The sequence below is a fragment of the Capra hircus genome, chromosome 23 (genome assembly GCF_001704415.2).
Source record: "Capra hircus breed San Clemente chromosome 23, ASM170441v1, whole genome shotgun sequence".
NCBI lineage: Eukaryota > Metazoa > Chordata > Mammalia > Artiodactyla > Bovidae > Capra > Capra hircus.
The window spans coordinates 19,116,888-19,142,021 of record NC_030830.1 but is presented as its reverse complement, the minus strand read 5'-3'; the positions used below and the strand labels follow the sequence as shown (position 1 = coordinate 19,142,021).

Here is a 25,134-nt window from a genome sequence, read left to right as displayed (position 1 = left end):
ATATACCATTAATACCATTAAATATGACTGCCAATTACGCTTTTATGGTTAGGAAACAAGTAGACTAGCATAAGAAAAAAGTTATTGTTAAAAATAATTAAATTATTAAAATAGAACTTGCCTTCTCTTAAAGTATCCATGAGGAAATATTGTCAGGATTTACTTCTGTTGTAATTCTTCTTCTCTCACTATTTTTTCCTTTCTTCTGAAAATTGGTTTTAATTCTTGGAAGCTGATTTGCGGTTTCTGTTCTTGAGGATACTCGCCCTTCTGTCACTTTTCCTTGAAACTTGTTTCTGAACTTGCCCAGATAATTCTTACAAGGAGGCCAGTGTGAGAGAGCAAACACTCACTAAACAAGTATATGGTTCATACCTACAACCTGGGCCTCAGTCACTTTGACCCTTAACTTGTGCTGGGTTCCATGATCACTTTCCATTTGTGAAGCCCATGGTAGGCTTCAGCATATTGCATACCAGGAGTCTGAGATCAGACCCTCAGACTCCTAAAGGACTACTCTAAAGTAATAGAGACCATTTATACTTTAAAATGTTCCTGAACTTCTCAAATTGGAGATCTAAAAATATTTTACTATCTTTGCTGAAGCCTTTGGGAATACATATTCCAGTGAAGCAATTAGACAACTTTGCTCTTCTGTCCAGAAAGGAAAACCAGTGGGACATATGTAAGGTAACTAAAATCTGCACTTCCTTTAGCCTTTGAGTATTGGAGAGGAGGGAAAGGGGGCACTTGTTTTTATATTGGATAAGAAGTCTATCTCCTTGAAGTCATCTTTAAGGCTGAGAAGACTTAGTCAGGCCTGAGACGATTCTAAAAACAGTTAGTGTTCTGTTAGGTGCCAGACATTTTTGTTTTGTTTTGTTTTTTTTTTAAAGTATATTTTAGCTGCTTGCTATTGCCCCATGGCATGTGGGATCATAGTTCCCTGACCAGGGATTAAACCCATGTGCCCTGCACAGGAAAGTGGATTCTTAACCACTGGACCACCAGGGAAATCCCCAGAAGTTGTTTCAAAAATGTTTTGATTTTGTCATGATTTCAAACTTACAGAAGAGTTGTAATACTATTTGTGTTATTGTTTAGTCTCGAGTTTGTGTCCAACTCCTTTGCAACCCCGTGGACTGTAGCCCACCAGTTTCCTCTGCTCATGGGATTCTCCAGGCAAGAATAGTGGAGTGGGTTGCCATGCCCTCCTCCTGAGGATCTTCCTGACCCAGGGATCTAACCCAGGCCTCCTGCATTGGCAGGTGGATTCTTTACCACTAAGCCATCTGGGAAGCCCATACCTACAGAAAAGTCAGAGTGAAGAGAGTTACTGTGAACACTTTACCCAGCTTCCCATCATATGAGCATTTTATACAACCACATTTCTCTGTCCTTTTGATATGTCCCTGCCATTCTTTGAACAATTCCTTACTTTTTAGCACAAACTATCCAGGTTAATCTTTTTAAACTTTTCAGTCGCATTTCTGGATTCAGCCACTTTTCCAAGGGGCCTTAACACACAGGGATAAGTAGCAATTTGCCTCCACTTTTTAAATACAGAATTCTTTGTCCAGTTTCCAGATATGTGCTGGTATTGAGAATCAGAAGAGATCACGGAGCTAAAAAGAGACAGTGCCCACTGAAGAAGGAGAGCCAATGTCACAACACTCATAAACTGAGGCTTTGTATTGATCTTCAGTAACAATTTCAGCAGTTCCTTTCTAAATGGCACTCGTTCACCAGAATAACTGTGTACTGGGAAAATGGAAACTCTCAGAGTTTTCAAGGATTATTGTATAGAAGGGGTCAAGGTAACACTGATATAAGCAGACACAAAATACCATCATGGACCCTCTGTTGGAATGGAGCCACACATGAGCCAACTGATGAATGGAGTCCTGGCCTAAGTTCATCTTAAAATTTAGTCCCTATTTGCTCATATTTTTGATACTATTGCAAATTGTGTTTTTATTTCAATTTGAGGATTTAATGCTGTTATGTAGAGATATAATTTCTCTATTGTTTAACTTCCAACCTTACTAAATCCACCAATTAGTTTTGATAACTTTTTTGGGGGTATGTTCCAACACATATCCTATAGATGATCATGGATCATCTTATCTACGGATAAGGACAGTTTTACTTCTTCCTTTCCATGATAAGTGCTTTTTATTTTTCTCCCTTATTGCACTGGCCAGAACCTCCAGGAGAGTACTGAATTGTAGTGGCCGGAGTTAGCATTTTGCCTTTTTCCTGATAGAGAAAAGTAGAGCTGGAGTTTAATGTTTTGGAAGCTGTTTTTTAGTTTGTGAAAGTGCCTTTTATTTTTATTTTACTGAAAGTTTTAATCATAAATGAATGTTGAATTTTTATGCTTCTATTGAGATGACCATATAATTTATTCTCTTTTTAGGCAGTTAGTATGGTGAATTATGTTGATTTTAAACTATAAATCCATCTTTCATTCCTGTAATAAACTCTGATTGGTCAAGATATGTAGTTCTTTTTGTGTACTGTGGGATTGAATTTGCTAAAATTTTAAGGTTTTTTGCATCTATGTTCATGAGGGATATTGGTCTTTTTTGTTTTCTTATGACTTTCTGATTCTGTTGTCAGAGTGGTGCTGGCCTTAAAGGATGAATTCAGAAGTATTCAGTCTGCTTCAGTTTTCTGGAAGAGTTTGTATAGAACTGGTATTACTTTTAACTAAATGGTAGAATTCACCAGTGAAACCATCAATTCCTGGAATTCTTTGTGACTTTTTAGCTTCAAATTCAATTTCTTAAACAGATTAAAGACTATTCAGAATCTTCTTGAACAAGCTTTAGATTGTATGTGTAATTCAAGAAACCTTTCTCATGCCATAAATTGTTGAATTTATTGGAATGATTTTTAGTAATTTTTTTATTATCTGTAGTGTCTGTAATGATATCACTTGTTTCATACTTCATATTGGTAATTGTGTCTCCCTCACACCAATCATTCTGGGTAAGAGGTTTATCAATGTTATTGATAGTCCCAAACAACATGCTTTTCGTTTCATAGTTAAAAAAAAATTTTTTTTGTTTTCTATTTTTTTGATTTCACTTCTACTGAAATTTGATATTTTGTTATTTCTTTTTCTTCTGTTATTATTGAGTTTCCATTTGTTCTTATTTCTTGGTTCTTTAAAGTGAAAGTTGAGGATTTTTTTGGTATTCTTTCTTCAATTACATTTAATGTGATTATCAATATGCTTGCATTTAAATCTGTCATCTGTCATACTTATTGTTTCCTATTTTTTTATGTTTTTTCTTTTCCCCTCTGTTCCTGCTTTCCTTTTATTACTGATTGTTTTATAATTGCATTTATTTATTTTCTTTCTTGCCTTACTAGCTGTATCTCTGTTTCATTTATTAATGAGTAAATGACAACCCACTCCAGTATTCTTGCCTGGGAAATCCCATGGACAGAGGAGCCTGGCAGGTCACCGTACATGGGTCGCAAGAGTTGGACATGAGCATGAATATATCTTTAACTTATGACAATCTGGCTTCAAATAATATTTTACCACTTCATCCATCTTTTATGTTATTTTTGTCTTACATTTTACTCCTACATATATACCTTTAACTTATCAGAGTCTAACTTTCTTGAACTGGTTGAGATGAATCATTTCAAAGATATTCATTTTAGTTTGTAAACAGGAAGTCAAAAAATTAGGGAAGGACTTCTTTTTTTTTTCTTTTTCACAAAGAGGTATCTGGACAGCTTCAGCTATGCATCACAGCCTTCTCCAGAAATGACTGCTGAGATAAGTGTTAGTTGCTCAGTCCTGTCTGACTCTTTGCAACCCCATGGACTGTAGCCCAGCCATCCTCTGTCTATGGAATTCTCCAGGCAAGAATACTGGAGTGGGTAGCTATTCCCTTCTCCAGGAGATCTTCCTGACCCAGGAATTGAACCTGTGAAGTGAAAGTGAAGTTGCTCAGTCGTGTCTGACTCTTGGACTGTAGCCCACCAGGCTCCTCCACCCATGGGATTCTCCAGGCAAGAAATCTTCCCGACCCAGGGATCGAACCCAGATCTCCTGCATTGCAGGCAGAAGCTTTAACCTCTGAGCCACCAGGAAAGCCCATTGAACCTCGGTATCCTGCAATGTAAGCAAATTCTTTACCATCTAAACCACCAGGGAAGCCTTAAGGCTTCCTTAACTATCCTGTTTTCCTTTCTGCTTTCCCCAGCAGTAAGTTTCCAGGGCTAATGAATTGGAAATTGCTTGGACTTTAATACTGCTAAGTCGCTTCAGTCGTGTCCAACTTTGTGCGACCCCATAGACTTCAGCCCACCAGGTTCCCCTGTCCCTGGGATTCTCCAGGCAAGAACACTGGAGTGGGTTGCCATTTCCTTCTCCAATGCATGAAAGTGAAAAATGAAAGTGAAGTTGCTCAGTTGTGTCCGACACCTAGTGACCCCGTGGACTGCAGCCTACCAGGCTCCTCCATTCAGGACTTTAATACTATATTCCTTAAGTAAGAACATTTAGTTGTATTTATTCTTTAAATAATAGCATATTTCTGAAGTCCGAGAAATAAGGACAAACTTCCCTAATAGCTCAGAGGTTAAAGTGTCTGCCTGGAATGCAGGAGACCCGGGTTGGATCCCTGGGTTGGGAAGACCCCCTGGAGAAGGAAATGGCAACCCACTCCAGTACTCTTGCCTGGAGAATCCCATGGAGAGAGGAGCCTGGTAGGCTACAGTCCATGGGGTGTCAAAGCCAGACACAACTGAGCAACTTCACTTTCACTTTGACTTTCATAGGTGAGTAAGCTCCTATTTCCACAAGAATCCAAATGCCAAAGTATTCTAGATATCCTGGATTTGTGTATGTGTAGAGATGTGTATCTCAAATGTGAGAGAAACCATATATATGCCTATGGCAAGAGAAATAGAACATTTTTTGACCATTTACTTTTTGATCTCTCTCTGCCAAATGACATGGACTAGGGAAAATAAGCTTACATAATATTGAAAAAAAATTTAAAGCAACTGGATTTAAGATATAACTAAAAAGCTGTTCCCATTTCTCATGACATGCCTTAGTTTGCTTTAGAGTCATGTTGAATTCTTTCTAGTTTTCTTTACTTCAGCATCATCCAACTCACTATATCTTTTCTGTTTATTTTATACAGTGTTCTATAAGAAAATTAGAGATACCAAAGGAACATTTCATGCAAACATGGGCTTGATAAAGGACAGAAATGGTATGGACCTAACAGAAGCAGAAGATATTAAGAAGAGGTGGCAAGAATACACAGAAGAACTGTACAAAAAAGATCTTCATGACCAAGATGATCACAATGGTGTGATTATTCATCTAGAGCCAGACATCCTGGAATGTGAAGTCAAGTGGGCTTTAGAAAGCATCACTACGAACAAAGCGAGTGGAGGTGATGGAATTCCAGTAGAGCTATTTCAAATCCTTAAAGATGATGCTGTGAAAGTGCTGCACTCAATATGCCAGCAAATTTGGAAAACTCAGCAGTAGCCACAGGACTGGAAAAGGTCAGTTTTCATTCCAATTCCAAAGAAAAGCAATGCCAAAGAATGCTCACACTACCACACAATTGCACTCATCTCACACGCTAATAAAGTAATACTCAAAATTCTTCCAGCAAGGCTTCAGCAATACGTGAACCGTGAACTCCCTGATGTTCAAGCTGGTTTTAGAAAAGGCAGAGGAACCAGAGATCAAATTGCCAACATCCGCTGGATCATCGAAAAAGCAAGAGAGTTCCAGAAAAACATCTTTCTGCTTTATTGACTATGGAAAAGCCTTTGACTGTATGGATCACAATAAACTGTGGAAAATTCTGAAAGAGATGGGAATACCAGACCACCTGACCTGCCTCTTGAGAAATCTGTATGCAGGTCAGGAAGCAACAGTTAGAACTGGACAGGGAACAATAGACTGGTTCCAAATAGGAAAAGGAGTACATCAAGGCTGTATACTGTCACCCTGCTTATTTAACTTCTATGCAGAGTACATCATGAAAAATGCTGGACTGGAAGAAGCACAAGCTGGAATCAAGATTGCCGGGAGAAATATCAATAACCTCAGATATGCAAATGGCACCACCCTTGTAGCAGAAAGTGAAGAGGAACTAAAAAGCCTCTTGATGAAAGTGAAAGAGGAGAGTGAAAAAGTTGGCTTAAAGCTCAACATTCAGAAAACGAAGATCATGGCATCTGGTTCCATCACTTCATGGGAAATAGATGCGGAAACAGTGGAAACAGTGTCAGACTTATTGTTTTGGGCTCCAAAGTCACTGCAGATGGTGATTGCAGCCATGAAATTGGAAGACACTTATTCCTTGGAAGGAAAGTTATGACCAACCTCAGTTCAGTTCAGTTCACTTGCTCAGTCGTGTCCGACTCTTTGTAACCCCATGAATTGCAGCACGCCAGGCCTCCCTGTCCATCACCATCTCCTGGAGTTCACTCAGACTCATGTCCATCGAGTCCGTGATGCCATCCAGCCATCTCATCCTCGGTCGTCCCATTCTCTTTCTGCCCCCAATTCCTCCCAGCATCAGAGTCTTTTCCAATGAGTCAACTCTTCGCATGAGGTGGCCAAAGGACTGGAGTTTCAGCTTTAGCATCATTCCTTCCAAAGAAATTCCAGGGTTGATCTCCTTCAGAGTGGACTCGTTGGATCTCCTTGCAGTCCAACGGACTCTCAAGAGTCTTCTCCAACACCACAGTTCAAAAGCATCAATTCTTCGGCGCTCAGCCTTCTTCACAGTCCAACTCTCACATCCATACATGACCACAGGAAAAACCATAGCCTTGACTAGACGGACCTTAGTCGGCAAAGTAATGTCTCTGCTTTTGAATATACTATCTAGGTTGGTCATAACTTTTCTTCCAAGGAGTAAGCGTCTTTGAATTTCATGGCTGCAGTCACCATCTGCAGTGATTTTGGAGCCCAAAAAGATAAAGTCTGACACTGTTTCCACTGTTTCCCCATCTATTTCCCATGAAGTGATGGGACCGGATGCCATGATCTTCATTTTCTGAATGTTGAGCTTTAAGCCAACTCTTTCACTCTCCTCTTTCACTTTCATCAAGAGGCTTTTTAGTTCCTCTACACTTTCTGCCATAAGGATGGTGTCATCTGCGTATCTGAGGTGATTGATATTTCTCCCGCCAATCTTGATTCCAGCTTGTGTTTCTTCCAGTCCAGCATTTCTCATGATGTACTCTGCATAGAAGTTAAATAAGCAGGGTGACAATATACAGCCTTGACGTACTTCTTTTCCTATTTGGAACCAGGCTGTTGTTCCCTGTCCAGTTCTAACTGTTGCTTCCTGACCTGCATACAGATTTCTCAAGAGGCAGGTCAGGTGGTCTGGAATTCCCATCTCTTTCAGAATTTTCCACAGCTTATTGTGATCCACACAGTCAAAGGCTTTTGCATAGTCAATAAAGCAGAAATAGATGTTTTTCTGGAACTCTCTTGCTTTTTCCATGATCCAGCGGATGTTGGCAATTTGATCTCTGGTTCCTCTGCCTTTTCTAAAACCAGCTTGAACATCAGGGAGTTCACGGTTCACATATTTCTGAAGCCTGGCTTGGATAATTTTGAGCATTACTTTACTAGCATGTGTGATGAGTGCAATTGTGTGGTAGTGTGAGCATTCTTTTGCATTGCCTTTCTTTGGAATTGGAATGAAAACTGATCTTTTCCAGTCCTGTGGCCACTGCATTAATATATGATATTTATTTTTCTCTTTCCAACTTACTTCATTCTGTATGAGAAGCTCTAGGTTCATTCACATCTCTACAAATGACCTGATTTGTTATTTTTAATGGCTGAGTAATATTCCATTGTTTATATACACCATGTATTCTTTATTCATTCATCTGTTGATGGATATGGACATCCATGTTAGGTTGCTTCCATGTCCTGGTTATTGTAAACAGTGCTGCAATGACCATAGGGGTACATGTGTCTTTTTGAATTATGGTTTTCTCAGGGTATATGCCCCGGAGAAGGTGATGGCACCCCACTCAGTACTCTTGCCTGGAGAATCCCAGGGACAAGGGAGCTTGGTGGGCTGCCATCTATGGGGTCACACAGAGTCGGACATGACTGAAGTGACTTAGCCAGCAGCAGCAGCAGCAGCAGGGTATATGCCTAATAGTGGGGTTGCTTGTATAGTAGTTTATTTTTAGTTTTTAAGGAACTTCCATGCTGTTTTCCACAGTGGTTGTGTCAATTTACATTCCCACCAACAGTGCAAGAGTATTCCCTTTTGTTTTCTTTAGTATTGATGCTTGAGTTCTTCACAGATTCAGGATATGAGTTTTTCCTATCAGCTATATGGGTTGTAAGTATTTTCTCCATTACACAGTGACTTGCCTTTGGATATTCAACTGTGTGTTTTGATGATCAGAAGTTTAAAACTTTAATGAATTTTAACAACATTTTTTGTATATTGTCAATACTTTTGTGTCCTGTTTAAGAAGTCTTTATTTGCCCAAGGCCATGAAAAAACTTTCTATATTATCTTTCCCAAGCTTGAGGTAGATTGTCTCCAAGATGTTCACCACCAATTTCTTTCCTCTGAACACAGCACTTAAATTTTCTCCCTGTAGGGTAGGTGAGGAGACAAGGTTATACTGCTCAGGAGGACCTGAAATCTGTTAATAGTTACAACATGGGGAAGGGAAGGATGATAAGGGTCTGGTTTTTTCATTACTGCATTCCAAGACCCTCTTTGGTTTTATCTATTCTTTCATCCTTGCGTCACCACAGACTCTTTAAAAGATAACATTCTTTCTTAATCTTGTAAGAGGCCATGACTAAAAAGGGTTATTTCAAGGTTTCACATGGGGAAATTTTTAGGGTGACATAACATTTATATGGCACTATGGTGGTGAGATCCAACTCTAAGCCTTCTCTGGGCCGAGGAGTCTAGGTTTGTCTCTGCCTAGTAAGAATCCTCCTGCCCTTCCTGTGTGTGTGGGAGAGGAGAGAATGTTTCTATCTGCTTCTTCTCAAAAGCAGCCTTCAGCTCAAAATAATCCTTATGCCAGCATGGTATATTTTTGGAGAGGCATTCTCTGAACCCCTTCCTAGGGAAATGTCAAAAGCCAAGAAAAGAACAATATAATTTTGACAAGAAAGAAAAAGTTGGTCTTGACTGATTTGATAGTAAGATATCTTATAAAACTGTAGTAATTAAATCAATAGAGGGATTAAGCATAAAGAGCACGGACAAGTTAACATATATCTATTAATAAGAAGTGGATGTCTGAATGCAGTTGAAAGAAGTGGAGGTCAGTACCAGGCTCCACCAGCAGTATGTTACCAAGTAGAGCATGGGTAGCAAGGCAAGGAAGGATGCTTGGTCCAATGACGGATGTGAGAGGGTCAGGGAACTGAGTGAGGTGGGCAGCCAATCAGAAGTGCCAGGAGAGATGTACCAGCGTCACATGGGTCAGAGCACAACTGGGAACAAAACTGAGGCTGAACCAGAGCCAGCGTGGTGGGCAGAGCCTTGTCTCATAGCGAGGGTGGAACGAACCCTTGGCACCCCAGCCCTGCTCCAAGCATGCCCTGACCCTTCGCTTAAAGCAAAACTTCACGCCATGACCCTTGTAGCAACGACTGTGCAGGCCTTTAAGTTCTTCAGAACGACTGTTGGATCATCAAAGCAACGTTCTTCTGAAGGTGGATTTGAAGAGGCAGGAAGACAGAGCCACATCAGGAAAAAGTGTGGGAATTCTGTGGGGTGAGCATGAGGGTGGTCTTTGTATATCACCTGCAGTTTTGGGTTCCTATGCTAGGGGACTATGCTAGTCCTCTAGCTACAAGCTGGTCAGGGAAAAAAGTAATGCACTTTGGACCATTCCTCAGGGGCACCTGAAAACGAATTTCTCAGAAAGAAGGCTCACTAAGCTCATGGATAAAATCTAGCCTAATGTCCTTCATTTACAGGAGAAGAAACTGAGACCCAGAGAAGGGAATTGATCCAGTGGCAATGGGTATTTCTCTTTAGGAGGTAATATATATTGAAGGGTTTTGAAAGCATTGTGATAATTCACAAAATCAGACCATCTGCTGAGATCATTTCTGTGACATGCCACTACTAACTGCCCTGAGTACCTGTGAAAGAACCTCCAAGTCCAGGATTCTTGTCCCAATGTTTTAGTTGAGGGAGTGGAGAGATTAGGGTTAGCCCCTAGTCACTCAGGTGATAACGAATGAAATCAGGAATTGAATACAGGAATATCTATATTTTATAAATATAAAATATATGATTACCATTCAACTTTATGGAAATCCAGGGTGTCTGAAGCCCAATACCAGGCACTGAGAAGTGACAAAATGAATGATGAAGGGAAAAAACAGTCTCAAATTTCCAGTAACTAAGTATTAGGGAAAAGAGACACCTGGGAAGTGATGCCTAAAGAATGCAATGCAGTGAGTTATGACAGTCAAAGGGCTATGGGATACCCTCATGTGAGCAAGGGTAGAATCTTCACAGAAGAGGTGAAATCAATCTGAGGGACATTAAAGAACTTTCCTATATGAAAGTGTAGGATTTTGTTTGGTGTCGGTAGGATCTGAGTGTGTATTCTGTTTTGAACCAGACAGCCCCCAACAGCATCCTCTTCGGTAATTTTATCAGAGTAGCTTCTTCTGCACAGGGTTTTATATTTCATATATTTGCAAATTTAAAACTTTAAAAGGTAGAATTTTATTACTTGCATTTTCTTTCTCATGCAGTTAAATGTATTTCCTGTTTCTTAGAAAACAGTTTGAGAACATGGATCATATCCTTTCTTTGCTCCTTTGCAACTTTTCTTTCTTTTGGGGGGGCAGAGGTGCATTAATTTTTTTATTATGTAACAAAAAATGTCTTTTAAAAAGATAAAAGTACCTCCTTCCAAATGACTGGAAATTCACCACCCAGGTGATCAAGTCATCTGCTCAATGTTTGGTAAACAATACTGTGCCATAACTACTTGCTGGGTATCCATTTGGTTTGAGCTAGTCTTTTTTTTGTATTCTCTTCTGACATTTGACAATATCTTTAACTTTTCAAAAGATAATTTTTTTTCTCTCCTTAAAATTTAAATTTAGATTTCAAATGTAATCTCCAACTGACAATTCATTGTCAAACTTTGAGTCTTTGGACCCTGGCTTCTGGATGAATCACTCAGAAAGGAGAAGAGAAGATGACTTGCTCAGAAGCAGGGCAGAGCTGTGATCCTGCAGGAGCCTGCCCACAGCTAGCAACAGCAGTGCATGTCAGTAGAATTCCTCACAGCACATTCGGCAGAGAACTTCTCGACTACTTTTTGAGCCCACTGGACAAAGAAAACCTGAATTTCCACTCACATGGATCAAGACTGCAGTCTCCCAGAAAAGGACCTCAAACAGTGAGGTTGAGTTTACTTTTCATCTTTCAACAAGCCAGACTACTAAGAACTGTGGTGCTGGAGAAGACTCTTGAGAATCCCTTGGACTGCAAGGAGATTAAACCAGTCAATCCTAAAGGAAATCAACCCTGAATTTTCACTGGAAGGACTGGTGCTAAAGCTGAAGCTCCAATAGTTTGGCCACCTGATGTGAGCAGCCAACTCACTGGAAAAGACCCTGAGGCAGGGAAAGGTTGAGGGCAAGAGGAGAAGGGGAAAGCAGAGAATGAGATGGTTGGATGGCATCATCGACTCAGTGGATAAAAGATAGTGAGATTCTAAGAGATAGTGAAGGACAGGGAAGCCTGGCACACTGTAATTCACGGGGTCACAAAGAGTTGGACACGAGTGAGCGACTGAACAACTACAAGACAGTATTGTACACCAAATAAGTCTGTCAAGTCAGGTACTATGGGCTTGTTTCTCTTCAATTCTCATATACTTAAATACGGAATTTCCACAGTTGGCAGAACACAGTGGACTGGGAGTCAGAGTTTGACTTTGTTAGGGACCAAACGATGGGCTCTAGGACCTGAGTCATGTTTACCAGAAAGAGACAGGATATGTGCTCATCCTGCCTGGCCAATTATGTAACGCCAGCTACTCCTGTAACTGAGACAAAGAACTGCCTGTATATAAGCCGCCATACTCCTTTGTTCGGGGCTCTTGTCGGATTCCCTTGTGTGGGATGAGACTTGGGCCCTAGCGCGCTAGAGATAAACTCCCTTCTTGCCCTTGCATTACCTTGGTGGACTTGCTCTCTCTCTCAGTCGGTTCGGAGATACGGGCTCGGAGCATAACAGACTTTAGCTGTAGATCTTACTTTTATGCTGTTAGATATGCAAATCAGTCAACTCCTCCAAGCCTCAAATTTCTATAATGATTTCCTCCAGCTTGTGTGCTCTGTGATTCTTCTGAATTGCCCAAAGCATTTTGGATAGTGCGTGACACTTGACAGCTCTCAAGAAAAATACCTATAACCTTACTCGTGAAGGTTCTGAAATGGCCCACACTTGTTGAGCCGGGTCTTGAAACTTAACTATATTAGTAAGAATTCAACATATTCAGATGGATTTAAAGATCCTGAAGACTAGATTATTTTAAACTCTGTTTATAACGTTAGTATTTAATAGTGAGAAAGAAATTTGAGCTGTTACCAATTTCTACCAGAGATGAATTATTTCAGTGATTTGTCAGCCATTGATTGCATACCTGCTCTTCATTTATCACAGTGATAAAGACGAAAACAAAAAGATGAAAACAGCCTCAGTAGTTCATCATCTGGTGGAGACTGTAAGCAAGTTTTGTGTGTTAATCTTATTTGATCTCCACAACAATCCTGTGAAGTAAGTCATATTGCTTATGAAGAAGCTGAGGCACCAGGGTTAGATGAGTTGCCACATAACACCAAATGGTAACTTGTGGAGCCTAGACCCGCACTCAAAGCCTGGGCTCGAAACTGCTTCCCCTGGCACAGGGGAATTAGTCTGTACCATTCATTCCAGATATTCTAAATGCACACAAAGGGGTTCAGTCAACCCTGATCCATTCCTAAAATCAGATGGAAGATAGGAGGTCAGGACAATTGTCCACAACTCCTGTGCAGTGACTTGGTGGGAAATAAGAGGAGTTATGTTTGTTCTCTAAGCAGTTATGTTGTCTCATTCTTCTAAGGAAGAATGAAATATACTTACTCCACCAGAATTACTATCCCACATGAACTGTGAATTTTGCCAGGCCATTTTTAAAGTTGTTTTTCTTTTTTTTCCTATGCAATTGTGAAAATTGCCTTAACTGCTGGGTTCTCTTAATATCACTGGTGTTTGACCATTTTCTTCTCATCATGTTTTTTTTTTTAAAATCCTGATTGAGTGTGTGCACTTTTATAAAAACATTTTACTTGTCTGTAGAAAAGAATGCAAGATATAGTTTAAAAGCTAGGCACAGAATTTGACCATCAATTTTTAAAGTTCATTCAGTTATGCAAATCATCTATATGTATTACTGTGAGTGGAGATTTAAAAATACAAGTAGGAATACAAAGCTGAGAAGAAATAGAAACAAGAAACAACTCAAAGTAAATGACCTATTAGAAGAATAGGCTCAGGAAAGCCATCTAAACACTACTGACTGCCCACATTAGCAAAGTTGCCCAAGCTACAACTTTATTTATTAATTGAAAGATCTAAGCCACACTGAGTGATCATTGGAATTAGGCAGGAGTTCAGAAAAATGTAAAATCATAACAACAGATCACATAGAATTTTTGGTCCAAAAGGAACTTTCTGAGCTATCAGTCATTGTTATTTACTGGCTGAGTTTAGTAAAATCACTTTTTTTTTGGTATTATTCTATTTTGACATTTGATTAAATGAAATTCAAATAAATTCCCCAAGGTACTATATTAGGAAATCCATGTTTTCCATCACCTACTGCAAAAACCTTGGGCACTGTACCTTAATTTGCCATGTCAGGATCTGTGAAAAGGAGGAAAATTCATGGGCCTATGTTGATCTCTTTTCTTTTTCTCCAGCTATTTTTGAGCTTTCATATTCCTGCTTGTTACTATACAGTGACATAAGATAGAGAGGGGAAGAGCATGAGAGTGTGAGGTAGCCAACGAGAAATATCCATCACATTCAGCCTCCCACTTCCTCCTTAACTAGACTTATGTTACTCTGTCTTGGTTGAAGATGAGAGGTCTATGAGCTTGTGACTGCTTTAACCAATAGAGTATGACAAAAGTGATATTGTGACACGGAAGGCTAGGTCCTAACAAGACATTCAACTTTCACCTTGTTGCTTAGAACTTACTCTTAGAGTTTTGAGCAACCATGTTAAGAAGTCTGATTAGCTTGAGACCATTCTGTGAAGAAGCCTATGCCAGTCACATGGAGAGGCTACCAACAGTGCCTTGGTTAACATTTCCAGTAAGAGTCAAGCCTTTCAGTTATCCCAACCCAGATGCCAGACTTACAAGTTATGAAAGTTAATAAACAGAAACCTCATTTTAAATGGAGTTAGGAGGCTGTAGGGAAAAAGCAATGGCACCCCAGTCCAGTACTCTTTCCTGGAAAATCCCATGGACGGAGGAGCCTGGTAGGCTGCAGTCCATGCTGGGGTCGCGAAGAGTCAGGCGTGACTGAGCAACTTCACTTTCACTTTTCACTTTCATGCATTGGAGAAGGAAATGGCAACCCACTCCACTGTACTTGCCTGGAGAATCCCAGGGATGGGGGAGCCTGGTGGGCTGCCGTCTATGGGGTCACACCCAGAGTCGGACACGACTGAAGTGACTTAGCAGTAGCAGGAGGCTGTAGGGAGAGATCTAAGCTCTACCACTCCAGGTCAGTTGCTGATCCAACAGAAAGAGATGGCACCTTGGTGTCTCCAAAAGGAAGATGGTTACCACTTAACTACCCAGCAGGAGGAAGAAAGAATTTCTCATTGCCAGGCAACAGCCCAGCCAATAAGAGACTGCCACAACTCAGCCAGTGAAAAGCCAGTGTACTTCAAACTCCCAGTTTCTTCCAATGGACTCCTTGTTTATAGCAGCTCCGCCCTATTGCCATTCTCTGTAAAACAGCGTTCCTCTCATTTGTTCTCTGGACTTGCCAGTGGTTCCCTATAGATTACATGCCCGGAAATGTTATTCTTTGCTGTTTCTGAGTAAACCCATTTTGCTGGTAAAGTAATTGATTGTTGTATTGTTTTAGGTTAACAAAGTGAAGATGCCTCCATATAATTCTAGTCCCCATAGAGTAAGTTTTCCCAGACACTGTAGAGCAAAGCCAAACCATCTCCTTTGTGCCCTGTCCAAATTCACCTATAAAATCCATGAGCATAATAAAATGGATGGAATTTCATGCCATTAAGTTTTTTTGTACAGCAGTAGATGAGTGAAACATTTACTAATCTTTGTATCCTATCTCTGCTTCAGTCCCTGATTTGTGAGCTGCTTGAGGGCAAAAACGTTCTTAATCCTCTTCATTGAGTATCCCTGTTAACTGATGAGTAATGATTCTCAGTAATTTGGTGTGTAAATAAAGCCCTTTCATTGGCTAAATGGAATATGTAGTGAACAAATTTATTTTCTCACATTAAAAATTTTTTTCCTACCTTTTAATATATCATTAAATGTTGGATATTGCAGAGCTTGAGCTAATTGTATAGACTCTTCAAACCAAAATAAAGAAGAGAAAAATGCCACAAAGTGCAATAAATGTAAAATTTTAACCAAAGAAATACTTATACTATCTTTTGATAATTAACTATCAAAAAAGTTTGAGATCAATGAAAAACGACTTAAACAATTGAATTATATGTAAAAACACTAATGAATTTTCCTAAAACTAATCATACAGCTTCTAAAAGTTGTGATATTGCTCATTAATATTTACTAGGTGTTTTTTTCCTGGAGAAGGCAATGGCAACCCACTCCACTACTTTTGTCTGGAAAATCCCATGGATGGAGGAGCCTGGTAGGCAGCAGTCCATGGGGTCACGAAGAGTCAGACACGACTGAGTGACTTCACTTTCACTTTTCATTTTCATGCATTGGAGAAGGAAATGGCAACCCACTCCAGTGTTCTTGCCTGGAGAATCCCAGGGACGGCGGAGCCTGGTGGGCTACCATCCATGGGGTCACACAGAGTCGGACACGACTGAAGCGACTTAGCAGCAGCAGCAACAGGTGTTTTGTTTGTTAGTCATTCCTTCAACCTCTCCCTATCTTAGTAGAGCATGTCACCATGTGGGGATCCAATCATTTATTGGGTGGTGTATAAAAGAGTGAATTTGGTGTGTGAAAGGGTGATTTAGAGTTGTCAGATTATAATGTTTAAAAGGCTGGTTCTCTCAAATCTAAATTACAAGGAACCCCTTCAAATAACCTGAGACACAGTATGCTCATCTTATTAAAATAGGGACTATCAAGATATGGTTTATCTTATAATAAACCATAAGATTAGAGCACTCTTGATGTTAATTCCAGTATTCCTGCCAGAATAATCCCATAGACAAAGGAGCCTGGCAGGCTCTATGGGGTGGCAAAGAGTCAGACACAACTGAGCAGCTAAGCACACATGCTGTCCATTTCAGGGTTCTCTTGTGGATAAAATCAAATACAAACAAAAAAGATCATTGGATAGATTTTTCATACAAAATATATAATTTTATATTCTTAACAGTTGTTGTTATTGTTCAGACACTCAGTTGTGTCTGACTCTTTGCAACGCCATGGACTGCAGCACCCCAGGCTCCCTTGTCTTTCACTATCTCCTGGAGTTTGCTCAAATTCATGTCCATTGAGTTGGTGATGCCATCCAACCATCTCATCCTCTGTTGTCCCCTTCTTCTCCTACCCTCAATCTTTCCCAGCATCAGGGTCATTTCCAATGAGTCAGCTCTTTACATTAGGTGGCCAAAGTTGGAGTTTCAGCTTCAGCATCAGTCCTTCCAATGAATATTCAGGGTTGATGTCCTTTATGATTGACTAGTTTGATCTCCTTGCTTTCCAAGGGACTCTCAAGGGTCTTCTCCAGCACCACAGTTCTAAGACGTCAATTCTTTGGTGCTCAGCCTTCTTTATGGTCCAACTCTCACATCAGTACATGACTACTGGAAAAAACCACAGCTTTGACTATCTTAACAGTGAATTATGGAAATAATATCAAAACAGTCTCTGTCTCCAGGTTGCCCCTTTTGTAACATTAGCACATTACTCTGCTTTAAATACTGTGAAAATGAAAGAAACCTCATTTAAAATGGAGTTAAGAATGGGACTTCCCTGGCTGTTTAGTGGTTAAGACTCTGTACTCCCAATGCAGGGGAAATGGGTTCTATGCCTGATCAGGTAAGACCCCCACACAGCGCAGCCAAAAAATAAAAAAAATATAAAAAGAAGCACTAAAGGGGGAACTCTATCCCACATGTAGCACTCAACACATTTAATGAAGAAAATCTTCAGAAGCTAATGTTACTCTTCATTTTTCATGGCATAATGGGCTACATTATCCTGAACATTATAGATGATATAGTAGCTTGAATGACTTCCCCAAAGATATATCCACCTCATAATCTCCAGAACTTTGGATGTTACCTTCAATAGCAAAAGATGTGATTACTCAAGGATCTTGAGAAATTTATGCCAGGTTACCTGGGTGGGCTCTACATGCCATCGCATAAGAGAAAGGCAGAAGGAGATTAGACCGAGGTACACACAGAGGGGGAGATATGAAAACAGAGGCAGAACTGAGAGTGATGTGACATGAAGCATGCCAGCAGCCATTAGAAAACAAAAAAAACAAGGAACAGATCCCACCAATTACCACCCCCCCCCATAGACACAGACACAGCTTCCAGAGGAAGCATGACCTTACTGACACCTTGACTTTAGACTTTTGACCACCAAAACTGTGAAAGAATAAATTTCACTGTCTCCTTTATTTATATATTCCATTATATCACAAATTTTATCTTCAGGAGGTTATTTTTTATATCTAATCAAATTCTCCTAATTTTACTGACTTAGCCACAGACTTCCTGGATCAGGAATGCTCTTACCAGCCATGTAGTCCAACTTCTCTCCAGAACTGAAAATCTTGTCTCCACAGAGATATTTATTCATTTAAACTTCTCTATTTTTTTTTCTCCCTGTGTTGAACCGTATACATTGAATCACAGTAGCTTCCACCTAACTCTTCCCTTAGAAGCCACAAGAATCAATTTCTACATGACATTTTTCTAAAGGCTTGGTTATATCTATCATTTTCTCTATGTCTACTTTTATTCTTTGGTGAGTCACAGAAATGGTTATGACATGTGATCTAACTACAGAAAATTTCTAAAGCATATTTTAAAAAGGAAAAGCCTTAGGTAGACTAATTGAGTCTCTAGTTTATATAGCTTTCTATTTTCCCATATTGCCAGAAACGTAGCTATTTCATCATGGTATAATGTCAATTTTATTGTGTATCACTTTTTATATAATACCAACTCTATTTTTTACCCATTAATATGAATCCTATCCTTCACAGAGCAGACAATGACTGCCCTTAATATACGCGAAGAGAACTATTGCATCAAACATTGACAAAGCATTTTCACTCCATGTTGAATAAAGCTAGGCCTTCAGTAGTTCTTCAAGAGACATAATGTTCTGATTCCTCAGTTCTCTAGTCATTGTTCTGCAGAAGCATTTTGGTTTTACAATATATGCATCTTTCTAAATATGAATCCTAGAACTGAAGTCAGTGATTTGTATATTTAATTAACAACAGTTCGTTTATCCTGGCTTCTCAGCCCGAATTCCCTATCTGCAGTGATCAGGCTGTCCTCCTACCTCCACATGCGGGGAGTGTACGTTTCACATGAGAGATTTGTTCTCTGTTTTCCAGGAGAAAGAGGAGGGTCAGAATTTCCTCCTTGTATCTGCTGCTTCTCAAGCAACTTCAACTCAAAATAATGCCATTGTGATATTTTAAGAGGTGGCTCACCCTGAGCTCCAGGACTAGCAAGACATCTTTATTCATTTTAACCATTAGCACAGCAGTCCTTAAATTGCAGTCTCTGATCTGCACAACCTGAGAATTAATTAAAATGCAATTCCCAGCCCCTCCCTCCAGACCCCCTACTTTAGAAACTCTAGGAGTGTAAGTGGGTTGACTCCCAGGGATCTTGGATTTTAAAAGCCCTCCAGGTGGTCTTGATGCAGGTTGAAGTTTTAAGATCCACCACGATGTGTCAGAAAATTACACCGAGGCAGAAATGTACCTTGTTACTGTAAGATATTCAAAGGAAACAAGCTAATTGTGTTTGTTAGTTACTGTATTTTCTGTTTTTGGATTTAGTAGAAGTAATCAGAAAAAGAAGTAGTTAAAGTTATTACAGTGCAACTATTCATCAGTTCAGTTCAGTGACTCAGTCATGTCCGACTCTTTGTGACCCCATGGACTGCAGCATGCCAGCTATTCATTAAATCAGCCAAAAACCAACTCACAGTGTGCAAATATTTTTCTCAGCACTTCGATGAGCTCTGAAGGCCATGTGGAAGAAGTATAAATTATAATTTATGGTACCTAAGGGAGCTAACATAAGGTTTTCTTCTTACACAAGAAAAGTGCATTGAATAAGCAATTAATATCATATACTGTGCTAGTTTTATGATTTAGATTCTAATTGCTTCAGGGCTTAAAAAGAGACAGATAACATAGATGGTAAGGGAATCATGAAAAAAACTCCAATAAAGAGTGTGTGATTCAGGTCTAAAATGTAGCTACAAATTTATTTGGTAGATGGAATAGAATAAAATACTTCAATTTAGGATAAATGGAAAGTATAGACATGAGAGAAGATCCAGATAAAACTGTGGAAGTAAAATCACTGTGGAACCCAAATATTGTGTTGATGTGGGAATAGTGTTAAAATTTAAGCTATTATCATTAACTTTATATCTATAAGAAGAGGGGGCTTTGTAGGGCTTTATGGACTTCTGTTGTATCTCCTGTAATTAAGAAAATATTTGTGGTGTGTGGAAGCATATTTGAATGTGTATAAAAATGTTATGTTTCCTAAACTTTTATTCTAGACTCACAGAAGTTTGAGACTCTTTACCAAGTACACAAACCAGTGTTATAAAGCCTGAGACTTTAAATATTTCAAGCTTACACTATTTTAGAGGATCATAATGCACCAGTTCTCAGGACTTGTGCAATGACTATAGGTAGACAGTAGGAAATAAGTGTAATCTTTTGTCAGTGACATTTTATTTGAATAAGTTCACAATAATAGTTCTAACAGTAATCAGACTAAAGCAACTTCGGCATATTTCATTTAACTTTAATTTAATTAAATTAATTTAATTAAATTGTATTAAATTTATTAAATTATTAAAATAATAAACTTCAAGGCTTTAACAAGGCCTATCATTTGGATATTTCTTGATTAAGAAAATCCTTGCAATCAGCCTCTTAAATGCTCCCTTTACATCTTTGTTCCTAAGTGTGTATATAAGGGGGTTCAACATGGGTGTGATGATTCCATAGAAAAGGGATACCATCTTTCCCCGGTCCTTGGAGGCAGGGGATGGTGGTTGCAGGTACATGTAGATAGCAGTGCCATAAAAAAGAGACACCACTATCAAATGGGAGCCACATGTTCCAAATGCCTTTCGCCGACCTTCCACTGATTGTATTCTCAACACTGCTTGGACAATACAAGCATATGATATCAGAATGAGTGTCACAGGTATTAGAAGGAATAGCACACTGATAAAGAATAGTTCAGCTTCATTTGCTGTTGTGTCTACACATGACAACTTGAGCAGAGCAGGGACTTCACAGAAAAAGTGATCCACTTCTTTGTGGCCACAAAGTGGCATCTGCAGGGTCAAGGTGGACTGTAATACTGAGTTGCTGAAGCCACTAACCCAGGATATAGCTGCCAGCTGGAGGCAGAGTTTTTGGTGCATGATGATGGAGTAGCGGAGAGGCCAACAAATAGCTACAAACCTATCAAAGGACATGACAGCCAGGAGGAGACATTCAGTGGAACCCAAAGCCAGGAAAATGAAAAGTTGTGCCACACAGCCGCCATAACTAATCACCTTCCTGATGCTGCATATGTTTACCAGCATTTGTGGAACTGTACTTGTGGTGTAGCAAAGGTCCAAGAGTGAGAGATTGGTAAGAAAAAAATACATGGGGGTATGGAGCTTGGAATCCAGACGGGACACAACAATTATTGCTAGATTGCCCAGGATGGTCAAGATATAGGAAATCAGGAACACCACAAAGAGTGGAAGCTCCAGCCATGGTCGATCTGAGAAACCTAAGAGGATGAACTCTTGGGGGACACTCTCATTGATCCTATTCATGTTAAATGGTCAGCTCTTGGTTCTCTGGAATATAAAAAGTAAGTTAACAAGCACATTTATTTACTGTCAGTTAGTAATAAGCATTTTGCCAATAGTTTCTATAAACTTATAGACTGATGCTATTAATAATGTGAAAATATATTGACAAAAATATACATATTTATCTTTCCAAGTATTTCAAATATTTCTATTTTTGTTTAAGTGTATTAGGAAAATAAATTTCAAAAATTTTAAAGTATCACCAATTTCCATATTCATAGAACTTATTCTTTATAAAATATCAAAATTTGATCTTTTGTTATTCTGTAAATTCATTGTTCTCACTTTTTTCTACCCTGGGTACCTACTATTAGATAGATATAGACACAGTTCCTGCCATTTGAATTCATTCTGTGCATGCCTGCTAAGTCACTTCAGTCGTGACCAACTCTTTGCGACGCTATGGACTGTAACCCGCCAGGCTCCTCTCTCTTTGGGATTGTCCAGGCAAGAATACTAGAGTGGGTTCCCATGTCCTCCTCCAGGGGATCTTCCCAACCCAGGGATCGAACCCACATCTCCTGCATCTCCTTCTTTGGCAGGTGAGATCTTTACCCCAATCAACATCTATTTTCTCCTAATGCCAATGAGATTCCCTGTTTAAAAATTGTGTAAATTAAAGTTAATTAAAATTGTGTACATTTCACCCCTTCCCCCCAAAAAAAGAACATGTAGAAAGTATCAATAATGGACACAACTGAGGACATATATATATTTTTTATTCTAGAAGCTCAGAATTCATAAGGGATTATTTAATAATCTGGAACTGGACTTGGGCTCATATGTTATCTTGCCTAATTAGTTACATTATACTGGGAATGTTTCTTATCCTCTGATCTTCATGTTTTTCACTTGTGAAGATAATGATGCTTTTTTATGTTGTTTTGATATGAAACATATACACACATTGCTTAGTCTAGACCCTGGCCCTTAGAAATAGAGCAGTGTGGAGGAAAAAGGTTAGTGTTTCAAGGTCTCTGAGGTTACTCAGAGAGGAATTACTTATGGTTTATAAAACTATAAATTTTCTAAGGTTACCAGTGAAAGATGGCTCTGCCAGTTGAAAACTCACCTTCCTTTTTCCTCCTTAGCCCCAAAACTATCAACCCTCAAAGTAAGGATCCTAGTAACCAACTGCTGTGAAGTATAAATGCGATTTTTCAGTGAAAATTGGCTGACATAGTGCCTGGCACATAGAAACATGGGTATGTTAGTCAAAGTATGATACTGATGTGGGAATTCTGAGACGCTTTGCCCAGTCACTTCAGTCATGTCCGACTCTTTGCGATGCCATGGGGCTGTAGCCTGCCAGGCTCCTCTGTCCTTAGAATTCTTCAGGCAACAATACCAGAGTGGGTTGCCATACCCTCTCCTCCAGGGGATCTTCCCAACCCAGAGATCAAACCCACATCTCCTGTGTCCCCTGCATTGCAGGTGGATTCTTTACCTCTGAGCCACACAGGAAGCACTCCTGAGATGCTTTAAGCAAAAGCTATTCAGCGCCCTGAAATTCCTAAAACTGCTGATATGTCAGTTCTACCTGCTAAACGTGTATTCATCCTGAAGAAATCTTAACAGGACACTCTAAATTATTATATTACTTTATCCATATCAGAATACAAAATTTCATGATTATTCAGGTTCATTTGAAAGTTAGCAATGTGTATTTTAATTTTGTTCTACTTTTTCTGGGACTACTAGTCCCCTAAAAATTGCCTTGCTCTCATTTGACAAAAACTTTGAGAAACATAGTCATAGATATAGACGTAAAATCATGTTTCAATGTATCTTTAAATGAAAAAAAGTAGTTACTGAACATTTGTATAGCATGATTATATCAATTTATAAAACAGTATTTTACACATACATGCATAAAGATACTAATACATAAATTTAAAATTACCTTGAAGTATACAGAAGATGGTGGAAAGTAAGCAGAATTATTTATAAATTTACCTGTTTTTTGTTCTAATTTATAACATTAAAAAAAATCTTCACTTAAAATTCCATGGGCAGGAGAGTCTGGTGGGCTACAGTGCTTGCGGCCACAGAAGTTGGATATGACTGAGGGACTGAGCGTGCACACACACACACACTCACACACACACACACACACACTCACACACACACACACACACACACACACATCAATTTATTTGCTGTATTTAACTCTCAGACCAGCATTGCTTTAGTTTAATACTTTGATCCCCGTTAGGGTGAAGATTTTTGCAAGAAAATTAATTTTTTAAACTCTTAAAATTATGTCTGAATCTGCAAGGAATTTTTCTAAGGGATGGATTGTGTGTGTGGCGGCGAGGGGGGGGGAGGCGAGGGGGAAGGGCATTTTGAATTTTGTTGGCCAAAAAAAAAAAAAAATGTTTCCAAGGAATGGAGGAATCAGGTAAAACAGGATAAATGGCATCAGTAGAGGGATTTCACACAATACATAATTTCCTTGAGTTGCACAAGTGTTGAACAGATCCCCTCTAGTCCATGTAATGGGGGTGAATGATACTCCCCAGTTTACCCAGGACTACTGAGTTGTCTCCTACTGTGCTTGCAGTTTGGTAATAGAGTCACTTTCATTCTCAGTATTCCTGTTTGGATAAGGTGCAGTATCTCTTTAAATGTAATACTGAAGAGTGACTCAATTCTTATATTATTGCTCAGAAGGTATCTCATCATGGGGGACATTGCATGTATTTTCTCCTCTCACATGGGCAATGTCCTTTCCTGACTGGTCCTAGATAGAATGTTACTTCCTGAAACTCAGTCAAGGAAGTCCTCTCTATGGAAGATTACAGAAGAGGAAATCAGTTAATTTTTTTTTAATCAACTGACCCCTCTCCCTCTGAGATTCGCTACTTACAAACATGATAAACTGTTTCTGCATCAATATGATATATTAGTTCACATATCTTGTCATATGTAATATCTTCTCATATTCTGTAATTAGTGAGGGCACAGTAAGGGGGAAAATATTTATCACTCCGGCACAAAGCACTGGAGCAGAATAAGATATTACAGATGATGGCACCAGAAAGTAATGAGGAGAGGAAATGGGAGATTTCAGAGCAATGAATTCTTGTATTTTGCATTACTCTTTTTTTTTTTTTTGGTCCATTCACCCACCTTTCAAACACACAGTAATCTCAAATATTTATCCATTCTTGAAAGTATATCTTTAGACTAAGTAGTTGTGGTATCATTTTTGCATTTTAGAAGTTTTAAGTAATTTGAATTCTGATTCATATTCCCAGTGTTAGGACTGAAGTGTTTATTAACAAAACAAAAGAACAAAAACCTAGGAAGTCCTTATCTACTTCTCTGAAATTATATCAGACAGACTCCTGAGTATTACCTGTGGACATCTCTCTAATTGCTTGCAATTGTGGCTATTTCCTGAAAGGCCACTGAGAAGATTCCTCTGCTTTTGAGTAAACGTACATTGCCAGAATCTCAAGATAGTGTTCATCTCATTTTGAGTAGCATTCAAGAGGGCAGCAGAAGAAAACATTTGAATTATGTGAGATATCAAGGGGGTCAGAAAGGGAATATAACTGGGTTAATAGAGATGTTACTGGAAGTTGATAGAAGGAGGTTAGAAAGCTGCTGATGAGATATTAATAAATTTTATCTGTGATGCATTAATCTTATATCTATCATCTCTGTACTGAATTCTCTTATCCCATATCTGACCTTGAACATTCAAAAAGGTAAAGTTTAACAGAGTCTTGGAAGCA

At 39.1% G+C, this 25,134-nt stretch overlaps 1 protein-coding gene across 1 annotated transcript; it reads right to left on the bottom strand.

Annotated features, from left to right (window-relative positions):
* LOC102177766 (olfactory receptor 2B2-like) lies at nt 20,390-21,352 on the bottom strand. Its single transcript, XM_005696805.2, has one exon. It carries the CDS (start codon nt 21,350-21,352, stop codon nt 20,390-20,392), a length of 963 nt encoding a protein of 320 aa, XP_005696862.2.